Source organism: Megalobrama amblycephala, linkage group LG10 (assembly GCF_018812025.1).
Source record: "Megalobrama amblycephala isolate DHTTF-2021 linkage group LG10, ASM1881202v1, whole genome shotgun sequence".
Classification (NCBI taxonomy): Eukaryota; Metazoa; Chordata; class Actinopteri; order Cypriniformes; family Xenocyprididae; genus Megalobrama; species Megalobrama amblycephala.
The window spans coordinates 29,408,991-29,428,897 of NC_063053.1; the positions used below are offsets into that span (position 1 = coordinate 29,408,991).

The 19,907-nt window shown below is 37.2% G+C and overlaps 2 protein-coding genes across 2 annotated transcripts in view; one reads left to right on the plus strand and one right to left on the minus strand.

The window, feature by feature from the left end:
* Window positions 1-8,322, minus strand: part of syne2b (spectrin repeat containing, nuclear envelope 2b) — a 123,570-nt gene extending 115,248 nt beyond the window's left edge. The window contains 9 exon segments of the mRNA XM_048205700.1: window positions 395-495; window positions 614-813; window positions 898-1,094; window positions 1,267-1,359; window positions 2,588-2,665; window positions 3,008-3,103; window positions 4,314-4,375; window positions 6,230-6,310; window positions 6,468-8,322. Coding sequence (XP_048061657.1) covers window positions 395-495; window positions 614-813; window positions 898-1,094; window positions 1,267-1,359; window positions 2,588-2,665; window positions 3,008-3,103; window positions 4,314-4,375; window positions 6,230-6,310; window positions 6,468-6,471 — 912 coding nt within the window. The 5' untranslated portion in view covers window positions 6,472-8,322.
* Window positions 8,323-15,031: 6,709 nt separating this feature from the next.
* gphb5 (glycoprotein hormone subunit beta 5) lies at window positions 15,032-19,604 on the plus strand. Its single transcript, XM_048206114.1, has 3 exons — window positions 15,032-15,822; window positions 16,612-16,813; window positions 19,048-19,604. Exons 1-3 carry the CDS (start codon window positions 15,794-15,796, stop codon window positions 19,237-19,239), a joined length of 423 nt encoding a protein of 140 aa, XP_048062071.1. The 5' UTR covers window positions 15,032-15,793; the 3' UTR covers window positions 19,240-19,604.
* Window positions 19,605-19,907: the final 303 nt, after the last annotated feature.

Here is a 19,907-nt window from a genome sequence, read left to right on the forward strand (position 1 = left end):
TAAATTTCGAGAAAAAAGTTGAGATAAAATGTTGAGAATAAACTCTTTAAATTATGAGAAAAAAGTCGTTAAATTACGAGAACAAATTCGTTAATTTACCAACTTTTCATCTCGAGATGGTTTTATTTTTTTATTATTGCTTGGCCCTAATCCTCTTCCGTAAACATGAGAATGAATAAATGATAACAGAACTTTAATTTTTGGTTGAACTATTCCTTACTTCCATACCAAAGTGTTCAAATGGTTCAAATGGCAAAAGGCATCTGTAAAAGGCCAAAGGGTATAGTAATTGTGAACAGTTAAAAAAAAAAAGTTAACAAGAATTCTTCAAAAATGTGTGTGTGTGTGTGTGTGTGTGTGTGTGTGTGTGTGTGTGTGTGTGTGTGTGGCTAACCTGCATTTCTTCATCAGAAACAGAAGTATCTTTAGAGTACTGCAGAAACTGAGCAACATAAGTCATAATAGACTTTTCATCAGGATCCCTAACATCAACATCTGAAATACAAATACACTATTGTCATATGGTAATATCATATACATAGAAAACAAAAGCACACATTTAAAAAAACAGCACAGCTTACAGTACATTTGCACAGCACAAACACACACTTACCGGCTGGATCTAGTAGTCTGGGGATGTGAAGTTCTCTTTCAGCAATGTGGAAGGCTTCCTCCAAGTTCTGTCTGTTCGTTCTTGTTCGGGCTCTGGTTAGGTCCACTACATTCGGCCTTAGAGCATGAAGTATCGCCAAAAACACTACGCCACTCCTCCAGCTCACCTTAAAATCCTTCACATTCAGGGTACAACCAGCCCTGAGAAGACAGAAAAAGATGAATGGTTTTATAGTACAGAATCTCACTGTTCACAAGAATCCCTTTTAGCAGGTTGTTCCTCACCTCTGGCACTGCTCTCTGACCCACAGCAGCAGGGCTTTCTTGGCAGATACACGGAAACGTGCGTGCAGGGGTGAACCACGGGGTGGCACTGGACTGCTGCGGGCACTGCTGCTGGTCGAACGAGTGTCCAAACTCGCCAGAGACTCCAGAGACGACTGACGAGAACTAAAGGACAATGTGCTGGCCAACTCTTCGATCTAAACAATGTAAAAGACCCATCAGAATAATCATCCAACAAAACTGACAATCATTCTTCTCAGTTTATATATAAGTATATTTGTAGTACATTTCATATTAGTACATTTCATCAAGGTTTCTTGAATTTAAGGGTTGATATATAACCAAGCTCTTTTGAGATAGCAAACGTACATGAAAGTGCATGATGATGGTCCAGACCAGACCCAGAATAATGGAAGGCTTGCCGTCCATGATGTCCGAGACATTGATGTTCACTAGTTTGATCTGCAGGGCAAAGATGTTGAAAAAGTAACAGATGTTGATATTTCATCTTCACACAGAAGTGAACTAAAACTAGTGCTTGAAGGGCAAAGAAAAATGAGACAAATGAGAAAAATGCGATTGTTCTTCAAAGCAGCAGACCTTTATCTTCTCCAAACTCCAACATAACAGAACATTAAAGGGATGGTTCACCCCAAAATTAAAACTCTGTCATTAATTACTCATGGTCGTTCCAAATCCGTAAGATTTTCATTCATCTTCGGAACACAAATGAAGATCTTTTTTATGAAATCTGAGAGATTTCTGTCCCTCCATAGACAGCTATGCAATAACCACATTGATGCTTCAAAAAGTTCATAAAGGGATAGTAAAACTAATCCATATGAATATAGCGGTTTAGTACAAATTTTCTAAAGAGACACGATTGCTTTATATAATGAACAGATTTAATTTAGGCTTTTATTCACTTTAAACATTGATCAGCAAACATAAACAGAAGCTCAACCAAATCTGCCTTTCGCACAACAAACCTCTTCTGGAAGCTCATTGGTTCTCGCACGTCAAGCAAACATACTTGAGCTTCCGTTTAACATAATTGATATTTGCGTTGATAAATGTTTATATGTAAATAAAAGCCTAAATTCAAACTGTTCATCATATAAAGTGATCATGTCTCTTCCGAAAATATATACTAAACAGTTCAATTCATATAGACTAGTTTTACGATCTCTTTATGAACTTTTTGAAGCATCAAAGTGGTAGTTGCGTAGCTGTCAAAAGAGGGACAGAAATGTCTCAAAATTAATCAAAAAGATCTTCATTTGTGTTCCAAAGATGAACAAAAGTCTTACAGGTGTGGAACGACATTAGGGTGAGTATAATTAATGACAGAAATTTCATTTTCGGGTGAACTAACCCTTTAAACACTCTCGAACTTAAGACTTAAAGTCACCCTATACTTAAAAAAACATATAAAATACAGCTTAATTTCTTAATATGTTCTTTCCCCCATTCAGTCCCATGCAAAGCATGCTGGGAACAGAAAATCTCCTGCCCAAATCAAACAAAAAACCTTAATGTAGTTTCAGCACAAATTACGTAAATTTCTTTTTTTTTTTCCAAATTTAAACTGATTGCACACAATGAAACAAACAGAATGAATTGTGTTCATCCATTGAAATACATCTCCATGAGTTCTTTCCCCAGTGTGGCAACTGTTGGTGCATCTTACCGATTTCTTCTTAAGGAACGCTAGAGCTTTCTCAATGTTTGTTCTGTGCTGAAATGTCCCCCTTCCTTTCTCCCGGCTCTGTAATGAAGGTTGGTTATGGCTATTAGAAACTCTCTGTAACAGATTCTTATATCTGCCAATATTTGGCCATTCTGAGATTATCGGTTTGCTCTCTTTGTGTCAGTTCAAAAATCAGCCAATAGCTTAGTCACTGGATAGTGCACATTTTCTGCTTTCAAACATTTCTGAGTAAATCTGGAGTATAATTGTGCAAAATAAATATTAATATCTTCTCATGAATCTCATATAAAATTATATTGTATTATATTATACATTTATGGGGCAATGGCCATCTTGCTCTCTAGATATCAGCATAGGTTATTGAAAAATCAGTTGACAACTACTGAACTAGACACTTACCATTCTCTGACCACTCATCACCTCCAGCAGGTCCAATAGTCTGCTTCCATCTCTAAATTCATTGAAAAGATCCAGCACAGTAACTGGAGGACTCCTCTGAGAGAGCAGAATGAAATATCCCATATTTAACACCAGAATGCACATGGTTTGTTACTTCAGAACTAAACCAAACAAGCAAATCCCACGAAAACATGTCAGGGTCATATCTCACCTCAAAATTAAAGGGATAGTTCACCCAAAAATTTAAATTCTGTCATCATTTACTCACACTCAAATTATTCCAAACCTGTATGAATTTCTTCGTTCTGTTGAACGCAAAGGAAGATATTTTGAAGAATGTTTGTAACCAAACAGTTGATGGGCCCCATTGACTTCCGTAGTATTTTTTTCTCCATACTATGGAAGTCAATGGTGTCCCACAACTGTTTGGTTATCCTTATTTATCAAAATATCTTCCTTTGTGTTTAGCAGAACAAAGAAATTCATACAGGTTTGGAATAATTTGAGGGTGAGTAAATGATGACAGAATTTAATTTTTTGGGAGAACTATCCCTTTAAGAAATAAAATACATTTTGGCTATACTATTTTGCATTGTGGCTCACTCAAATCTACCCCAAATTTTTTTGAATAAGAAATATTGTTTCCATTTGTAGTATAGTTTTCATTTGTATCAGTTTTGTTAGCTAATAGGAGTCAATGCTCACAGCAGATATTCAGACTGTCAAGAAGACAAATCAGACAAGATTGTGTGAACTCAACCTGTTGAAACGTTTTACATAAAACTGAGAGCAGCTAATATTCTGTTTGCTGGGGAGACATAAATGAGCATATGAAATGACACCTTGATTTCTCTTTTATGTGCGCACACGTCCCCTGTTCATGCCTGTAAGACCAAAGCCACGTGAAACTGATTGTGTCATTTGCTCACTTTATAAGTAGCTGTGTGTGTGAATATGTGCGTTCATGAGTGTGTGTGTGTGCTGACCAACTCCTGTTGCTGTCTGTCTTTCTGGGCCATGTTTGAGAAGATTATATTTACCCCTGCACACCCCTCATTCCCTCTCCGCTATTGGAGAACCTGCAGGAATGACCTCTACCAACAACACTTTCCATGTTCGTCATTTATCTGTAATTTAGGTGCCGTTCCTGATGTCAAAAAGTCCTATGTGTAATTCACAGTTAATTCAAATGATTAAAAATAATGCAAATGAAGTTCATGATGATTCAGATAAACGCAACATACAGTCTATTACTGATATAGCTTTTCTAAGTCAAGATTAGGAGCTCTTGAACTCTGACCCTCACCTTAGACAGCTGGGCATTGATCCAGTTGGTGAAGGTTCTCTTCTGAATTTGTTCCTGCTCCACTGAGGGCAGAACGGACAGGAGAACAGCATGAAAACCAGCACGTACAAACACACACGTGATCTTGCAGGATTGTATCTATATGTGCTGTGATCATTTCAATTCAAATAAGAATAGATCTTATAAACGTATGAGCAAGAAACAGGTGAATTTGTATTCAACAATAACAACTTTGGAAGGCATAACACTGGTCAGTTGGTCAATTTCACTTGTGTAGCAATGCATAATTTTTTTTCCAAATTAAATTTAATGTAACTAACATGTTTTAATCTGTAGAGGAATGAAAATGTATTTACACATCAAAAAACTCATTCATTCATTCATACAAACTTTTTTGTATTAATAATTTGTATGTGGTTCACATGAAATGCAATACAGCCCTAAAAGTAATCATCAAATAGAGCGGCAGTTACGTTTACCGTTATAAAGTTCCACAAAATCAATGAGCTCATCGGCTGCGTGAAGAACATCTTTATCCTCCATTCTCTGACAATCCACTTCTTCCATTCTTCTTCTTAAACAAAAACCTTCAAATCTCTCACAATACGTCCAAGTCTACACTGATCAACTTTTACCAAAAGTGTTGTCTCAAGAGTTGTCAACTCTCTCCTCAAACGAGCAAGTAAAATCTACAACCTCTATCGCTACGAAACCCATAAGACGAATCCGATCGCCAAACTGACTCTGTCGGCCTGCAGTGATTCTAAAAGAGCTCTCCTCCCTCATTAACTGCTAAACATGGCCACACTCACTATGAATAAGACTCTCAGGTCAGTTATCAGGATTACGTCTCAGAGATGTCGCTGTTGACCGACTGACCCACAAAGAGAGAATTAGAGAGTGTGTGTGTTTGAATAGATTCCTTGACAGGACTGGCAGGGTTTGACAGTCACTGTTCACACACTCCTGTATCAGCAGCACAGGATGAAGGGAAGCTTTGAGATTATTAAAGTTATCAGCTGACAGGTTCCTGTGGATTTATTTAGAGTTCAGCTATCAAATACTAATGCACTTTTACACTTGACACGGTTAACCCAGGGTAGTTTTTACCCTGGGAGAATGATATGTCAAGCACTGAGGAAGTACATAATACTGTATAGTACTTTCAAAATTACAAGTGTGAAATGTTGCATAGCCCAGTAAAAGAAGCACACTGTATAAACAGGTGAAAAAGAACCATAGTCCAAGAGATGTAGTGTGAATTGTTTTCTTATAGTAATAAGAATGAAATCAACATGGAGATCAGGTTTGATTTCTGTGATTTGTAACTGAGGTCACCCACCTGAACAGGTTTTTTTTAAACTATGTGTTACTTTTTGATTTGAAAACAACAAAATTCTCTCAGCAAACACTCCCCTTTACAGGTGACTTGATTTAAATGAACTCTACAGAAACACAATGACAGACTGGAATGTTTCCATTGAACAAAGTTCATATTATGTTGTATGGTGTGAAGTGTTTTGGGAGGTGCACTTCTAAAATAGTGAGAGACGACACACCTCCCTTTTAGTGAACAACAGAATGAGGGGAAACAATAGTGAAAAGATAAAGGAGATAAAAAAGAAAAACCTAATAACATGCTTTTGACTGACACTCCATTTAGGTGGTACAGATACGGTGAACAAATTACTGTTTCATAATGATTCATAATAATAGTGAAACAAAATCAAATGCACTACTATACCTGGAAGCTTTTTAATTTAACATTTTACTTTAAATACAATAAATATTGAAAAAACCAATATCAATTTCAACTGATGTTTGATATGTTAAATAATCTTTTGCCAACGTCTCTTTTCTGTAAGACAATGTGTAATACTTTTATGATTATGCAATAATTATTATATGCACCTCACCTTGTGATCCATGTTTCTTCCTATGAGACCTTTCAGATGGGTGTTCAACCCCGACAAAACGAGGCAACTTCTTTTTGTTGTCTTAGACATCAGCAGTGATTGCACCATGATGTTCAGATGTACATATGATAAAACAATATTAACGGCAATGCACAAAATGTTATTTTAATTATTGAATTCGGTCTGTTGTCCATCTATTTTTAGACAGCAACTAATTTTATAGCTACTACAAACTCACCCATGCTGATGTCATCAGATTTACTATCCCGGAATTTCCTGTATCACAATCAGTTGTTGCATGTTGGAGAGTGCAATGGTAGAAATGATTTATAAACCAGCCTCATCTTGCAGTACAGCAAATCAGTGCAAGACTCCTGCATCGAGATTCTGGAGAGCATGTGTCAGCTGTACAACTGAAAACTACAGTAAACACATGGCACAACTTGCCCGGTAACCTTTAGCTAAGTAATTCAAGATCAAGTGCTAGTACTGCAGGTTTTCAGAAAGGCTCCACCTTTTACCTACGCTATAAAGAAACGCACACAGCATGTCCACACAGGCGCCTATTAACGCTTCTCTTAATGCAGTTCTACTGTATCCTCAGGGCTACAACAGTGATCAACATGTTAGGACATTAATTATTTACTGATTCTTTCAAAATTTCACCTGCCATCTGTTTTTATCCATTTCCACTGACTTTTTTGTTCATTTCAGAACTCTGACAAAGAGAAATATTAGCAAAAAAATAACGGCTTAATTTTTTCACAAGTAGACTGAAACACAATAAGACATCTCAATTATTATCAACATTTAATTTGCAGTCGTGCTGACTGCTTAAAGTAAATTGTTTGTCATTATTATCTGATGACAGACACTACTACAATAAAACATTACTAAATCTTTTTTCTTTTTTTTCTTTATGGGGGTCACTTATGTCTAATGGAGGAGCTTAACCGACCCCTCAGCTCTACAATCGAGCAAGGAGCAATTCTGTTTTTTAAGAAGTAATCCTCCCTTAAAGGCAGGGTAGGTGATTTGCTTCAAAAAAAATTTTTTATGCTGGTTTAAAGTCTCCTCAAGCACCTGTTCGCACAGACAACAAGAGTCATCATTGAGTTTCATGTTATGCAGTTAGACAGGCGTCAGTCACCGAGCACCGCAACCAAAGCAGCCATCTTTTTTATAGTTCCTCCTGAACCAAAACAATGAGTGTATTCTGCGTTCACGGCATAACTAGTGTAATTTGGAAAGAATGGAATCCTTTTTTACTCTGTGCGGTTTGTGCCTCAATTTTATGTGTTTCAATGGCAACTCTATCAACGCCGAAATGAATCTGCAGCAGTCAGGTGCAGGTCAGTGCTCTTTAAGTTGTTTATGTTCATTATTATTGTAATGTTATGTGCTTTGAGACATACGGTAGTTTAACGCCTGCTCTCGTGACATTTTTGTTTGCTCCCTACTGTACGTGTTCATGTGTTTTGGAGGAGGCGTGGCTTTGGAGACGCTCTGAAGGGAGGTGGGGATCTTATGCTTTCAAAGCTAACTCTTTTGCTAGCCTCTCTGAAAATTACCTACCCTACTTTTAATATTTGCCAAAATTATGTTCATTATGAAATCTTATCTACACATTTTTATCACTTGACTCACGAAACAACAACAAAGACACTACAACAGAGGGAGGAAAGATTTGTTTGAATGAAAAAAAATCTAATTCCCCACACCTTGCATGCTAGAAAAAAAACACTCTTCATGACTCAGAGCAACAGAACTTTAATTACATCAGCCTGTTACCAAACAATCTGAAAAACACATGGCCATGCTGTATTTATGCCTTAATAAAGTCATTCATGTCATCCTTTCAAAGCTTAACATGTTTGGGGGGGTGTGAGAGAGTAAAACCTAGAACGATTTTAACCTGTACTGTTCAGATTTCAATAATTCACTTTAATCTGCTCTTGAATAAACATGAGATAGAAAGTGTGTTAAATAATGAATAAATTCATATGTTTCAAAGTCCAATGAAAATTATAATTGTGTGTGAGATAGATAGATAGATTCCAATAGATATATTGATAATGTCAAACCTATAACAGATAATGACAACATTTTATGCTCCATCAGAGCTTCAGTCTGACCTTGCAGTAGTATGTGGACATCATCGATGTCTAGTGGGAGTGACCCACGTTCAACGGGCGGGTCTCCAGATGTCCTCTGCGATGTCATGGTTCCCAAGGAGATAGTTCAGCTGAGAACCACCTGAGGCACTGCAGCATCTGTGGAGGGGACAGATGATGTCATAGCAGTCCAGGTTTATTTTAAAGGGTTAGTTCACCCAAAAATGACAATTCTGTCATTTATTACTCACCCACATGCCATTCCACACCTGTAAGACCTTCGTTCATCTTCAGAACACAAATTAAGATATTTTTATTGAAATCCAATGGCTCAGTGAGGCCTGCATAGGGAGCAATGACACTTCCTCTCTCAAGATCCATAAAGGTACTAAAAACATTTAAATCGGTTCATGTGAGTTCAATGGTTCAATATTAATATTATAAAGCGACGAGAATATTTTTGGAGTGCCAAAAAAACAAAATAATGACTTATATAGTGATGGCCGATTTCAAAACACTGCTTCAGGAAGCATCGGAGCATAAATGAATCAGTGTATCGAATCATGATTCAGATCGCATGTCAAACTGTCAACGGCTGAAATCACGTGACTTTGGTGCTCCGAACAGCAGATTTGACACGCTGATTCATTATGCTCCAATGCTTCCTGAAGCATTGTTTTGAAATCATTCATCACTTTATAAGTCGCTATTTTTTTTTTTTTTGGTACACCAAAAATATTCTCGTCGCTTTATAATATTAATATTGAACCACTGTACTCACATGAACCGATTTAAATATGTTTTTAGTACCTTTATGGATCTTGAGAGAGGAAGTGTCATTGCTCCCTATGGAGGCCTCACGGAGCCATCGGATTTCACCAAAATATCTTAATTTGTGTTCCGAAGATTAACGAAGGTCTTACGGGTGTGGAACGGCATGAGGGTGAGTAATAAATGACAGAATTTTCATTTTTGGGTGAACTAACCCTTTAACATTCCTTGGACACAGAGTTGTATTAAGAGTCACTTCTGTTATGCATTTCTTTTTTGACTAACTTTTATGAAGGGTTTGTTTTGTCATTTCAGGAAGCATTTCTATAAAAAGGTACACTAGACTTAAAGAAATATGGTCTGTTCAAGCTCATTATTTACCTGATAAATAGCCAGATTATTTACACAATACCATGAAAATGGCAATTCCATAATACTGGTTATTTGTGCTGGCATCTTCCTGCCAAAAATTATACATGTAAATTAAAAATTGATTTATCCATGCACTTCTTTTTTTTAAATTAATGTGCAATTGTAATCTTTAAAGGTGGGGTATGTATTTTTTCAACAACATTGTTTGGAAGTTAGGGCCGACACCAACAACAAACGTCTAACCAATCAGCATTAGGGGGCGTATGACGGTCGAGGAGACAGAACGAGCAAGAGGGAGATTTGAAGAAAAAAAAAAAAAACGCAGAAAGAGAGATGATGAGACACGATACAAAACAGCTCAAAAGAATATCACTGGAATGAAGGTTTATGACTGGGCAAGAACTTTAGGACCCGCGTTTATATTAGAAAAGCTTTCCAGCGCTGGAGAGAGCTAAGCGGGAAGGCCTGAAAACAGACGCGGAGGCTGCTTTGATTCCACTTCACATGTGAGTTAAAACTGGGTTTGAGTGTCTGTGCTGTTGGAGACTAACAACGAACACTTGTTTGTTTTTACTCTTGTGTACTGTACGTTGATTTTTTGTGCTTCCTTGTCGTTTGTTAATCATCTGTGCTTTATTTTTCTTGACGCATTTTGTTGCGCGTCAGCTGTGATTAACAGACATCCACTATCGCATTGCGTGTTTAACAGTGGCCAGACAGTGAGAGTTGTGCAGTTTAACCACTGCACACGCTGTGTTTAACGTCATTGTTAGTGCACTCGCCTCGCATGCCAGCAGCGATTGAGCCAGGGTTCAAGCCCGACTTGGAGCAGGGTAGTTAGGATTGGAGGGTGAGTTTTGGAGGTGGAGCAATGAAGAGAGGGGTTGGTTTGTTTGGGATGATTTTAAATATCAACAATGTCCAACAGCATTGTTGAAAAAATATATACCCCAACTTTAATCAAAATAACTTCCCCTTCCTCTTGCATCTCTTCTCTGATGACGTGTCTACTGGCATGAGGGCGGGGCAACCTGTCACTCACATGAGATCACAGCAATAGCAAACCACAACGATCCCATCCATTCCCGATAAACAAAATCAAGTCCCACCCAACATTTTTTCTTGTTCGAGAAGCCGTTTCACTCGGATGTGTCACATAAAGGAAGAAAAGACTATCACAACTTTCATGATGACTTCAAATTCCTGTGTGTAGACAAAGCCAACAATAGTGCCTTCTAAGGATCCAAAACTGCCACTTTTTCAGAATGCATGCATGTGGAATGATTAAATTATTATACGTTTTAGATTATAACATTAGAAATTAATAATACACAAATTTCTTAAAAAAATTAAATCATAAAGTCATGGTAAAATGTCATTGTATTAATCAGTCTGTGACAGTGTATGCATGTCCTTGCAGCACAACGTGACTGTTAGAGCACAGAGGGGTGTGCTATCCTGAGATGGAATCCCAGGAACAAGAACAGAGAGAGAGAGAGAGAGAGAGATCACATACTGGCATAATAATGTGGAATGAAAACACAGCAGGCATTAACATGAACCGGACACATTCCCAGAGATCAAACAAATCTGTGCATTATCTCTGAACTATGTGCTGTGTGTTCACAGTCAAATCACACCAAATGACTGAGAGAGTTACATGGAAACTTCATCCACGCGGACGGACTGACCACCACAGCATCTGAAGCATTTCACACATACAGAACACAACATTCCCACAGGACAATCCCCTATGCAAAGCAGAGACAAATCTTCTATGGAAACATGTCACTATGCCTGACCTGACAAAGAACTAAAGTGTCTCAAACTGCCTTTGAACAAAACACTGTGATATCTGTCTTTATTTAAAGGGATAATTCACCCAGAACGTATAATTCTATCAATGTTTACCCACTTTCATTTTGTTCAAATTTGAAATTAAACTCTTTTCCAAATGTTGACAGAACTGCCACGGCTAATTCGTGTGAACTACACCTTTAAACACATTTTAAAACATGTTTTGTCTACTTTTTATGTTTATAAGAGAAATCATTGCCATAAACAACAAAAACAGCGCTCATCCCATCCCTCTAAGATCTGTAAGTGACTTTAAGTAAGCTTTCCTCCAAGCTTCTTCGCATCTGTAACCAAAATGTTGAACAAGTCAGTGACATACAAAATGACAGAAACGTTCCGCACACGGTCCAGAACAATCAACGTGACCTCTGACACACAGAATGCCTTGAGCGCGAGAGGGGCGTTGCGCGCTCCACAGGCCCTAAAATAGCGCTCGCGGGCACGTGTTACAAACAGAGCACAATATAACACGTCAATATCAATATCAGCTGTCAAACACATTCTACTGCACGACTTTATTCCGTAATTTAATTCCCGACAGAAATCTTTTAAACTTAAACTACTTATAGGCTATATATTATTAGGCTACTGCTTATAAGTTATAGGCTATTAGCCTATTTATTTTTACAGTATTTAGGCCATTTTATAGTAGCCATTTAAAACAACGTTTTACATAATCATAACAAAACAAACAACAACAAAGATAGGCCTAATTAATAGGCTACATTAAAATAAGTATGCTGTGATTACGATCAAATGTGTTATTCAATGACCTTAGAGCTGTCAAGGTGGGTCTGTTCAGTCAGATGAACTCAAGTTCTACTCACATGTTTGGCAAAGTATGAAACTCTTCAAATGTCCACTTACATATCCACCGGTGAATGTTTTCCGTCGTCAACTACAATAACGACAAATAGAAGTCGTTAGAGAGTTCATATTACTGCGTGTATCGAAGAGTGAAGCTGTAGTAGATCCCAATTGAGCTCACCGGGAGAAGCGGCCGGGCGGCGGAGTGAGAGAGTGTAACCGGACGCGCACGCGGGGGTCTCTAATTATAACGACCACTCAGGGCAGTGCATAGACCTAAAGGAGCATAGCAGACAAACTACTAAATTAACCCTCTATGTAGATCAATAACCCCACGGTGCGAATTATTAATGCATTTGTGCAGGTCACCCACCAAATGTTTCAGCCACTCCAAAGTGGTTTTAGTAAAAGTCATACAATATAGGTTTTAAGATTCAGTATTGAGAAATGATAAAATACAGTACATTGCAGATGCCACCAGATAGACACTACAAGTAGGCCTTCAACATCAGTTTCAACGGGGCACGTCGAAAAAGAACTATAGGTCATTATATATCACTTTATTATAGATTTACACTTAACAAACAGGACAAAAATATGGTTGTTTAAAACTTTATTAAAGATTTGCATAACATATATGGCACAAAAATGTTGTTTAAGAGATTGCATTTTCTTATAATAATTTACATGTAGCCTATACATTTCACATTTAATTCTCACTGTATAACTCGACACTTTGCCATCAGTGTACATAGGCTATAGCCTACAGCCTACATGCAGCACACATGACATTGATCCTTAATAATGACAATAATTAAGCAATGTCTAGAAGAAACTGACGCAGAACTAAAGGAAATGTTGTGAGACAGCATGATCACACTATTCAGGGGATTTGGGATTAGATCATATTATTGGTTCTCTGAAAATAACCAGAAACTTCCCAAATTGACCACTAGAAGTCACTGTGGCATCATTTTAGAAAAGTTTGTGTAACGTTACTTGAAGATGGACTCACATTAATGTAATCTTTCTTCATTATTTTTTCTACACAAAATGCTAAAATTTGTATTTCAGTAATTTACAAAAGTATAGTCATAATGGAAATGATCATGAACTTTTTTAAATGTTTGAATTATTCATCAAATTTCCCCTATAATTTAGTGGCCCCACTTTGATCAATCCTAATGTTATTGTCTTTAGACTTTTGTTTGATTTGGCAGCAAATGCGTCTAATATGCCTGTTTGTCACTCAGGAAATCCAAACATTTTCAATGTCATTTTATTTATACTTTAATTATGTACAAACCTGATTCCAAAAAAGCTGGGACACTGTACAAATTGTGAATAAAAAAGGAATGCAATAATAACAAATTTCATAAACTTATATTTTATTCACAATAGAATACAGATAACATATCAAATGTTGAAAGTGAGACATTTTGAAATGTCATGCCAAATATTGGCTCATTTTGGATTTCATGACAGCTACACATTCCAAAAAAGTTGGGACAGGTAGCAATAAGAGGCCAGAAAAGTTAAATGTACACATAAGGAACAGCTGGAGGACCAATTTGCAACTTATTAGGTCAATTGGCAACATGATTGGATATAAAAAGAGCCTCTCAGAGTGGCAGTGTCTCTCAGAAGTCAAGATGGGCAGAGGATCACCAATTTCCCCAATGCTGCGGTGAAAAATAGTGGAGCAATATCAGAAAGGAGTTTCTCAGAGAAAAATTGCAAAGAGTTTGAAGTTATCATCATCTACAGTGTATAATATCATCCAAACATTCAAAGAATCTGGAACAATCTCTGTGCGTAAGGGTCAAGGCCAGAAAACAATACTGGACACCCGTGATCTTCGGGACCTTAGACAGCACTGCATCACATACAGGAATGCTACTGTAATGGAAATCACAACATGGGCTCAGGAATACTTCCAGAAAACATTGTCGGTGAACACAATCCATCGTGCCATTCGCCGTTGCCGGCTAAAACTCTATAGGTCAAAAAAGAAGCCATATCTAAACATGATCCAGAAGCGCAGGCGTTTTCTCTGGGCCAAGGCTCATTTAAAATGGACTGTGGCAAAGTGGAAAACTGTTCTGTGGTCAGACGAATCAAAATTTGAAGTTCTTTTTGGAAAACTGGGACGCCATGTCATCCAGACTAAAGAGGACAAGGACAACCCAAGTTGTTATCAGCGCTCAGTTCAGAAGCCTGCATCTCTGATGGTATGGGGTTGCATGAGTGTGTGTGGCATGGGCAGCTTACACATCTGGAAAGGCACCATCAATGCTGAAAGGTATATCCAAGTTCTAGAACAACATATGCTCCCATCCAGAATCCTTCTTTCAGGGAAGACCTTGCATTTTCCAACATGACAATGCCAGACCACATACTGCATCAATTACAACATCATGGCTGCGTAGAAGTAGTATCCAGTCTGAAATGGCCAGTCTGCAGTCCAGATCTTTCACCCATAGAAAACATTTGGCGCATCATAAAGAGAAAGATGCGACAAAGAAGACCTAAGACAGTTGAGCAACTAGAAGCCTGTATTAGACAAGAATGGGACAACATTCCTATTCCTAAACTTGAGCAACTTGTCTCCTCAGTCCCCAGACGTTTGCAGACTGTTATAAAAAGAAGAGGGATGCCACACAGTGGTAAACATGGCCTTGTCCCAGCTTTTTTTGAGATGTGTGGATGCCATGACATTTAAAATCAACTTATTTTTCCCTTAAAATGATACATTTTCTCAGTTTAAACATTTGATATGTCATCTATGTTGTATTCTGAATAAAATATTAAATTTGAAACTTCCACATCATTGCATTCTGTTTTTATTCACAATTTGTACAGTGTCCCAACTTTTTTGGAAACGGGTTTGTAGAAATATAATAAAGAACTGATTGTCATCCTAGCCCCTCAGTTATAAAGACCTCTTTTTGAGGAAAATTGCTTCTTTGATTTTGCCACCATGTTGCCATGGTAAGTATCTGACTAAACTCTGAGTGTTTGGAGCCTGACGTCTCATATAACCTGTCCTGACACCTCCCTATTCTTTCTGGAGCCAGGACTAACCACAACCCACAAGATGAATAAATGAATACATGGATTAGAGGATGAAGGTGCTTCCCATTCTCTTCCATGTGAATGAGTCTGAACAAAAAGAGGTTCTATCCTCTTCATTAAGTTAATGGATGTATGGCTGATGAACCCGAGTACTAGCAAGTAAGACGTGCAGAGATTTCAGAGCCTGAGGGGCTGGATCAAACTCCACACACGGACACATCGGCTCCTTCCCTGTTTGTCTTTGGTCTTATGTGACATCTCTTTATTACTGCTGGATGCAGTTGCCGCTACAGAGACAGCCCCTTGTGTTTTAGGTGGGGTTGGCAGTGCCTTTTCTAATAAATTAGAGATTTGTGCAAGTTCGGCGTCAGAGGTTCTTCAGAGCTGGAAGTGAGATTGATTCTGGAGAGTTCAGCTGTGCTGCATCTGCTATCCAGGTATCTTTGACCTTGCTGAACCTAAGACATAGAGAAGAAAGATACGTTTTAGAAATACTTTTATTTTATTAATCACTGTAATTTAGGCACTTGTTTTTAACCACTGAGATCCACAATCACTGGAAACAGCAATGGCTCCTTTGAGGTCTGGAGCACAGGGGTGAGAATCTTACAAAACACTTTTTTTTACAGCGGTTTATGGAAACATCATATCTTATAGTTAAAAAATGTAATATTTTTATGACTGATTTTCAAGGATAAAATAGTAATACACCACCGTTCAAAATTTGGGGGTTGGTAAGATTTTTTAATGTCATTTATTTAATAAAAATACAATAAAAATAGTAATATTTTGAAATATTACAACAACTTTTGTATTTTAATATACTTTTAAAATGTATTATTTTAAGGTAAAGCTGAATTTTCAGCATCATTACTCCAGTCTTCAGTGTCACATGATCCTTCAGAAATCATACTAATATGCTGATTTGCTCAAGAAACATTTCTTACTTTTACAAATGTTGAAAAAAGATGGGCTGCTTAATATTTTTGTGGAAGCCATGATTTTTTTCAGGATTCTTTAATGAATAGAAATAAATAACATTTATTTGAAATAGATATCTTTTGTATACATTGTCTTTGTCTATCAATCAATCAATAAAAGTATTAATTTCTCAATTTTTTTTTCGAATGAGTGTACATTCTGAAGGCATGCTACAAATTTTTACAAAAGTTTTAATGTGACCTTCATATAAGTAAAAGAAAAACAGTTCTGTTTTCATCGATCATTACCACTCAAATTATCAATAGCTCCAATTATAAACTGTGTTACGTTAATCAAGAGTAATTGCTTGAGTTTTTAGGAAGAGCACCTACAGAATATTGAACACTGAATCATTCTTCTGAGACACATGACCTGTTATTCTCTCTGTATGTGTGTGTGTTGTAGATTGTCTCCAGTGACTCTCCTGTGCTGTGTGACACTGGCTGTTTGGCTGTTCTGTGGAGCTCATACTGAGGCTTCTGTGCTCAACCTGAAGCGTTTCATCGGCTGTGCAGTTCGAGAATTTACCTTTCTGGCCCGTAAGCCGGGATGCGGTGGGCTGCACGTCACCACTGATGCCTGCTGGGGACGCTGTGAGACCTGGGAAGTAAGACTAATGTAGCTTGTGAACAACATTTACTAAAGCGAGAGAGAAGAGCTCTTGCAACACCTGCAATGTGACGAATACTTAATCAAGATTATATAAAACTGTCAAGGAGAAAATACTTTATTGCAAGAATTGTAATGCATTCAAATGATTTAACAGGGTTAATAGATCAAATTAATCCCATTAAAACCACAGATATACTGACCGGTGGCAAAAATAATAGACAAGGTGATTTTGTATTTAATACAAATTAAAGCAGTTAAAAAACGTATTTTATATTAGAAAAAAATATTATATATTAGTTTAGAGTTTGTGATTGTGTTTGTAATTGTGTTTGCTTTTTTACACTTAGGGTGGTTGAAAGCACTTTTGGAGAACAGAACTCACTTTGACCCAAATAATCACAAAAATTGAACAGCTTTTCCTTTAGTGCTCTTAAGAGAGAGGCAGGAACCTCTTGGGCTGATTGCTTATTAAAGGGGGAAAAAATAACAGAAAATTAAGGAAAATGGTTGCTCAGTCAGGCCTGGCTTTATTTTTTAATGTTGTACAATGATAGATGTTTTACATAACATTATTATTAGGGCTGTCAATCGATTAAAATTTTTAATCTAATTAATTACATACTCTGTGATTAATTAATCTAAATTAATCGCATACATAATTTTTGCTGTGAGAGTATTAAATATTTCAATTCAAATGAATCAATGCAGGGTTTTTCCTGGGTCAAAAATGGTCTTCGGTGGTGACAGACATGGTCATCCACACAAACAGTTAAAAGTGCCCTACCCACGTGATCTGCGAGCCCGATACTGACAATAAAGTACCCGATTTTATAGCTTTGTAAGAGAAGATGCTTTTTTGCTAAATCTGAAAAGTATTAAAAAGTAGCATTTAGAAGTTATATTAACTAATAATATAATTTTCTACCATATACAATTGAATGCACCTAGCTAACAACAACTTGCTTTGTTCTGGTTTCACCTCACTCCAGTCTGAACTAACTGATTTTATAGGTAGGCCTAATTTACTACACATTGTCATTTAAATAACCTGAAAATATTGTGGATTATTAAGGCTAATTTTACTAACCACTCTTGCTAAATGGGGTAAGCACACTTATGTTCTCATTTCAGAGTTGTTCGTGTAAATGATTCATTATAGACCGTGTGGACAGATCAGTTGTTGTCATGATTCATTAAAATGAATCTGTTCAAATGAGTCATTAGGTCACGAATTGGACATTAGCGGACGTTGACACGTTGCGTGCGAATCGCGACTGTTATTAGGATATCGCAAAAGATTCGTCAACACAGAAAACACTTCAACACTGGATAGGATTTTCTTTTTGTTTACTGAAAGTGTGGTTTATGTCAGTTGCACGTGCAGGGCGACTGTCAGAGAAGATGAGGTGACGTTCTTTTGAGCACTATTCACACCCAGCGGTTATTCAGGAAAAACATTCTCCGAATGCGCCTCGTAAAACAAGGATTCGGTCTTACGAACTTTTAGCATTGTGTCAGTTGATTTAGATTATTATGTGTGAGGTAGAGAGAGTGCAAAGACGGTGCTTACTTACGGTGTTTACATAGAGAGCTCGCGCGCATGAGGGAGGAGCTCTGCTCGTTCTGTCTGTCAGCGCAGCAGTCTCCCTCCTTCATACAGTCAAATGGTGGCTAGAACGTCTCCAGGTTCAAAGGTCAATACAGAATGGATTAATCGGCGTTATTTTTTTTAACGCATTATTTTTTCTCAGATTAATTAATCGAAATTAACGCATTATTTTGACAGCCCTAATTATTATGTATAAATATTGCTAGTATTATTACTGCTCTTATTGATACAATGATCTGAAGGAGAGTGACAATTTATGAGCAACATACACTGTAAAAATGTGCTAACGTCAAAATCAACTACTATTAACTTAAAAATATAACTGAATCAACCTGACAACATTAGAACAATCCAGTTTTAAGGGTGAGATCAGGACTGCACAGTTTCACTTTTAAAGAAAAAAAGTGCCTTCAGAGACAAATTTCAGTTAATGCGTTTGGATTAGAACAGACATTTGGGACATTATTTAAAATTTAAAGTTTAGTGGCCTATACTGTTAAATATTAAACTTTAAAGATGCTTTTAAGTGTACGGTCTATCTAAAAAAATAAGTCTGAATGAAAAGTCCTCATTATGACATCACTCTGACACACCCTCTTCTCACCTGTCAATCACCGCAGAAGCCTGTCCTGGACCCGCCCTTCATCGAGTCGCATCAGCGCGTGTGCACCTATAACGAGACTCGATTAGAGACGGTGCAGCTGCCGAACTGCTCAGCAGATGTGGACCCGTCCTACACCTATCCAGTGGCCATCCGGTGCGACTGTGGGGTTTGTCTCACCAGCACCACTGAATGCATCACCTCGGTCTGATATGCAGGAGAAAACAGCCATTTTGTTATGGTTAAAACACCAGAGGCCATGTGCACTGCAGGAATAAAATGAATCAGTTTGATGTCTATGTACATGTGGGAGAGATTTTACCTTCAAATGGTCCCTGTATGTTTCTTTCTCATCCTCTTTTGGTTGTTTATCTATCCTCCTCACTTTTTTCCTGAAAAGAGCAAAATTATCATAATAATAAAATAAAACTGCAAACACCATGTCTGCGAACTTCTGTCATAAACTGAAAAACAAGGATCTTGTAGTAACAGGATATAAGCCATAAAATTACTGTATGTAACATTATAAGTTCCCTCTTATTTTTTTAATTATTTTTTCTTTTAATTATCACACACACACACACACACACACACACACACAAAACTACAAATCCACATACACTGTTGTTCAAAAGTTTGGGGTCTGCAAGATTTTTTTTTTAATTAATACTAAATTAATACTTTTATTCAGCAAGGACACCATAAATGTTGTTTTTCAGAAAAAAATGTATCACCGTTTCTATAAAAATATTAAGAAAAAAAAATCGATAATAAAAAGAAATGTTTCTTGAGCACCAAATCAGCATATTAGAAAGATTTCTGAAGGATCATGTGACACTGAAGACTGGAGTAATGATGCTGAAAATTCAACTTTTCTAT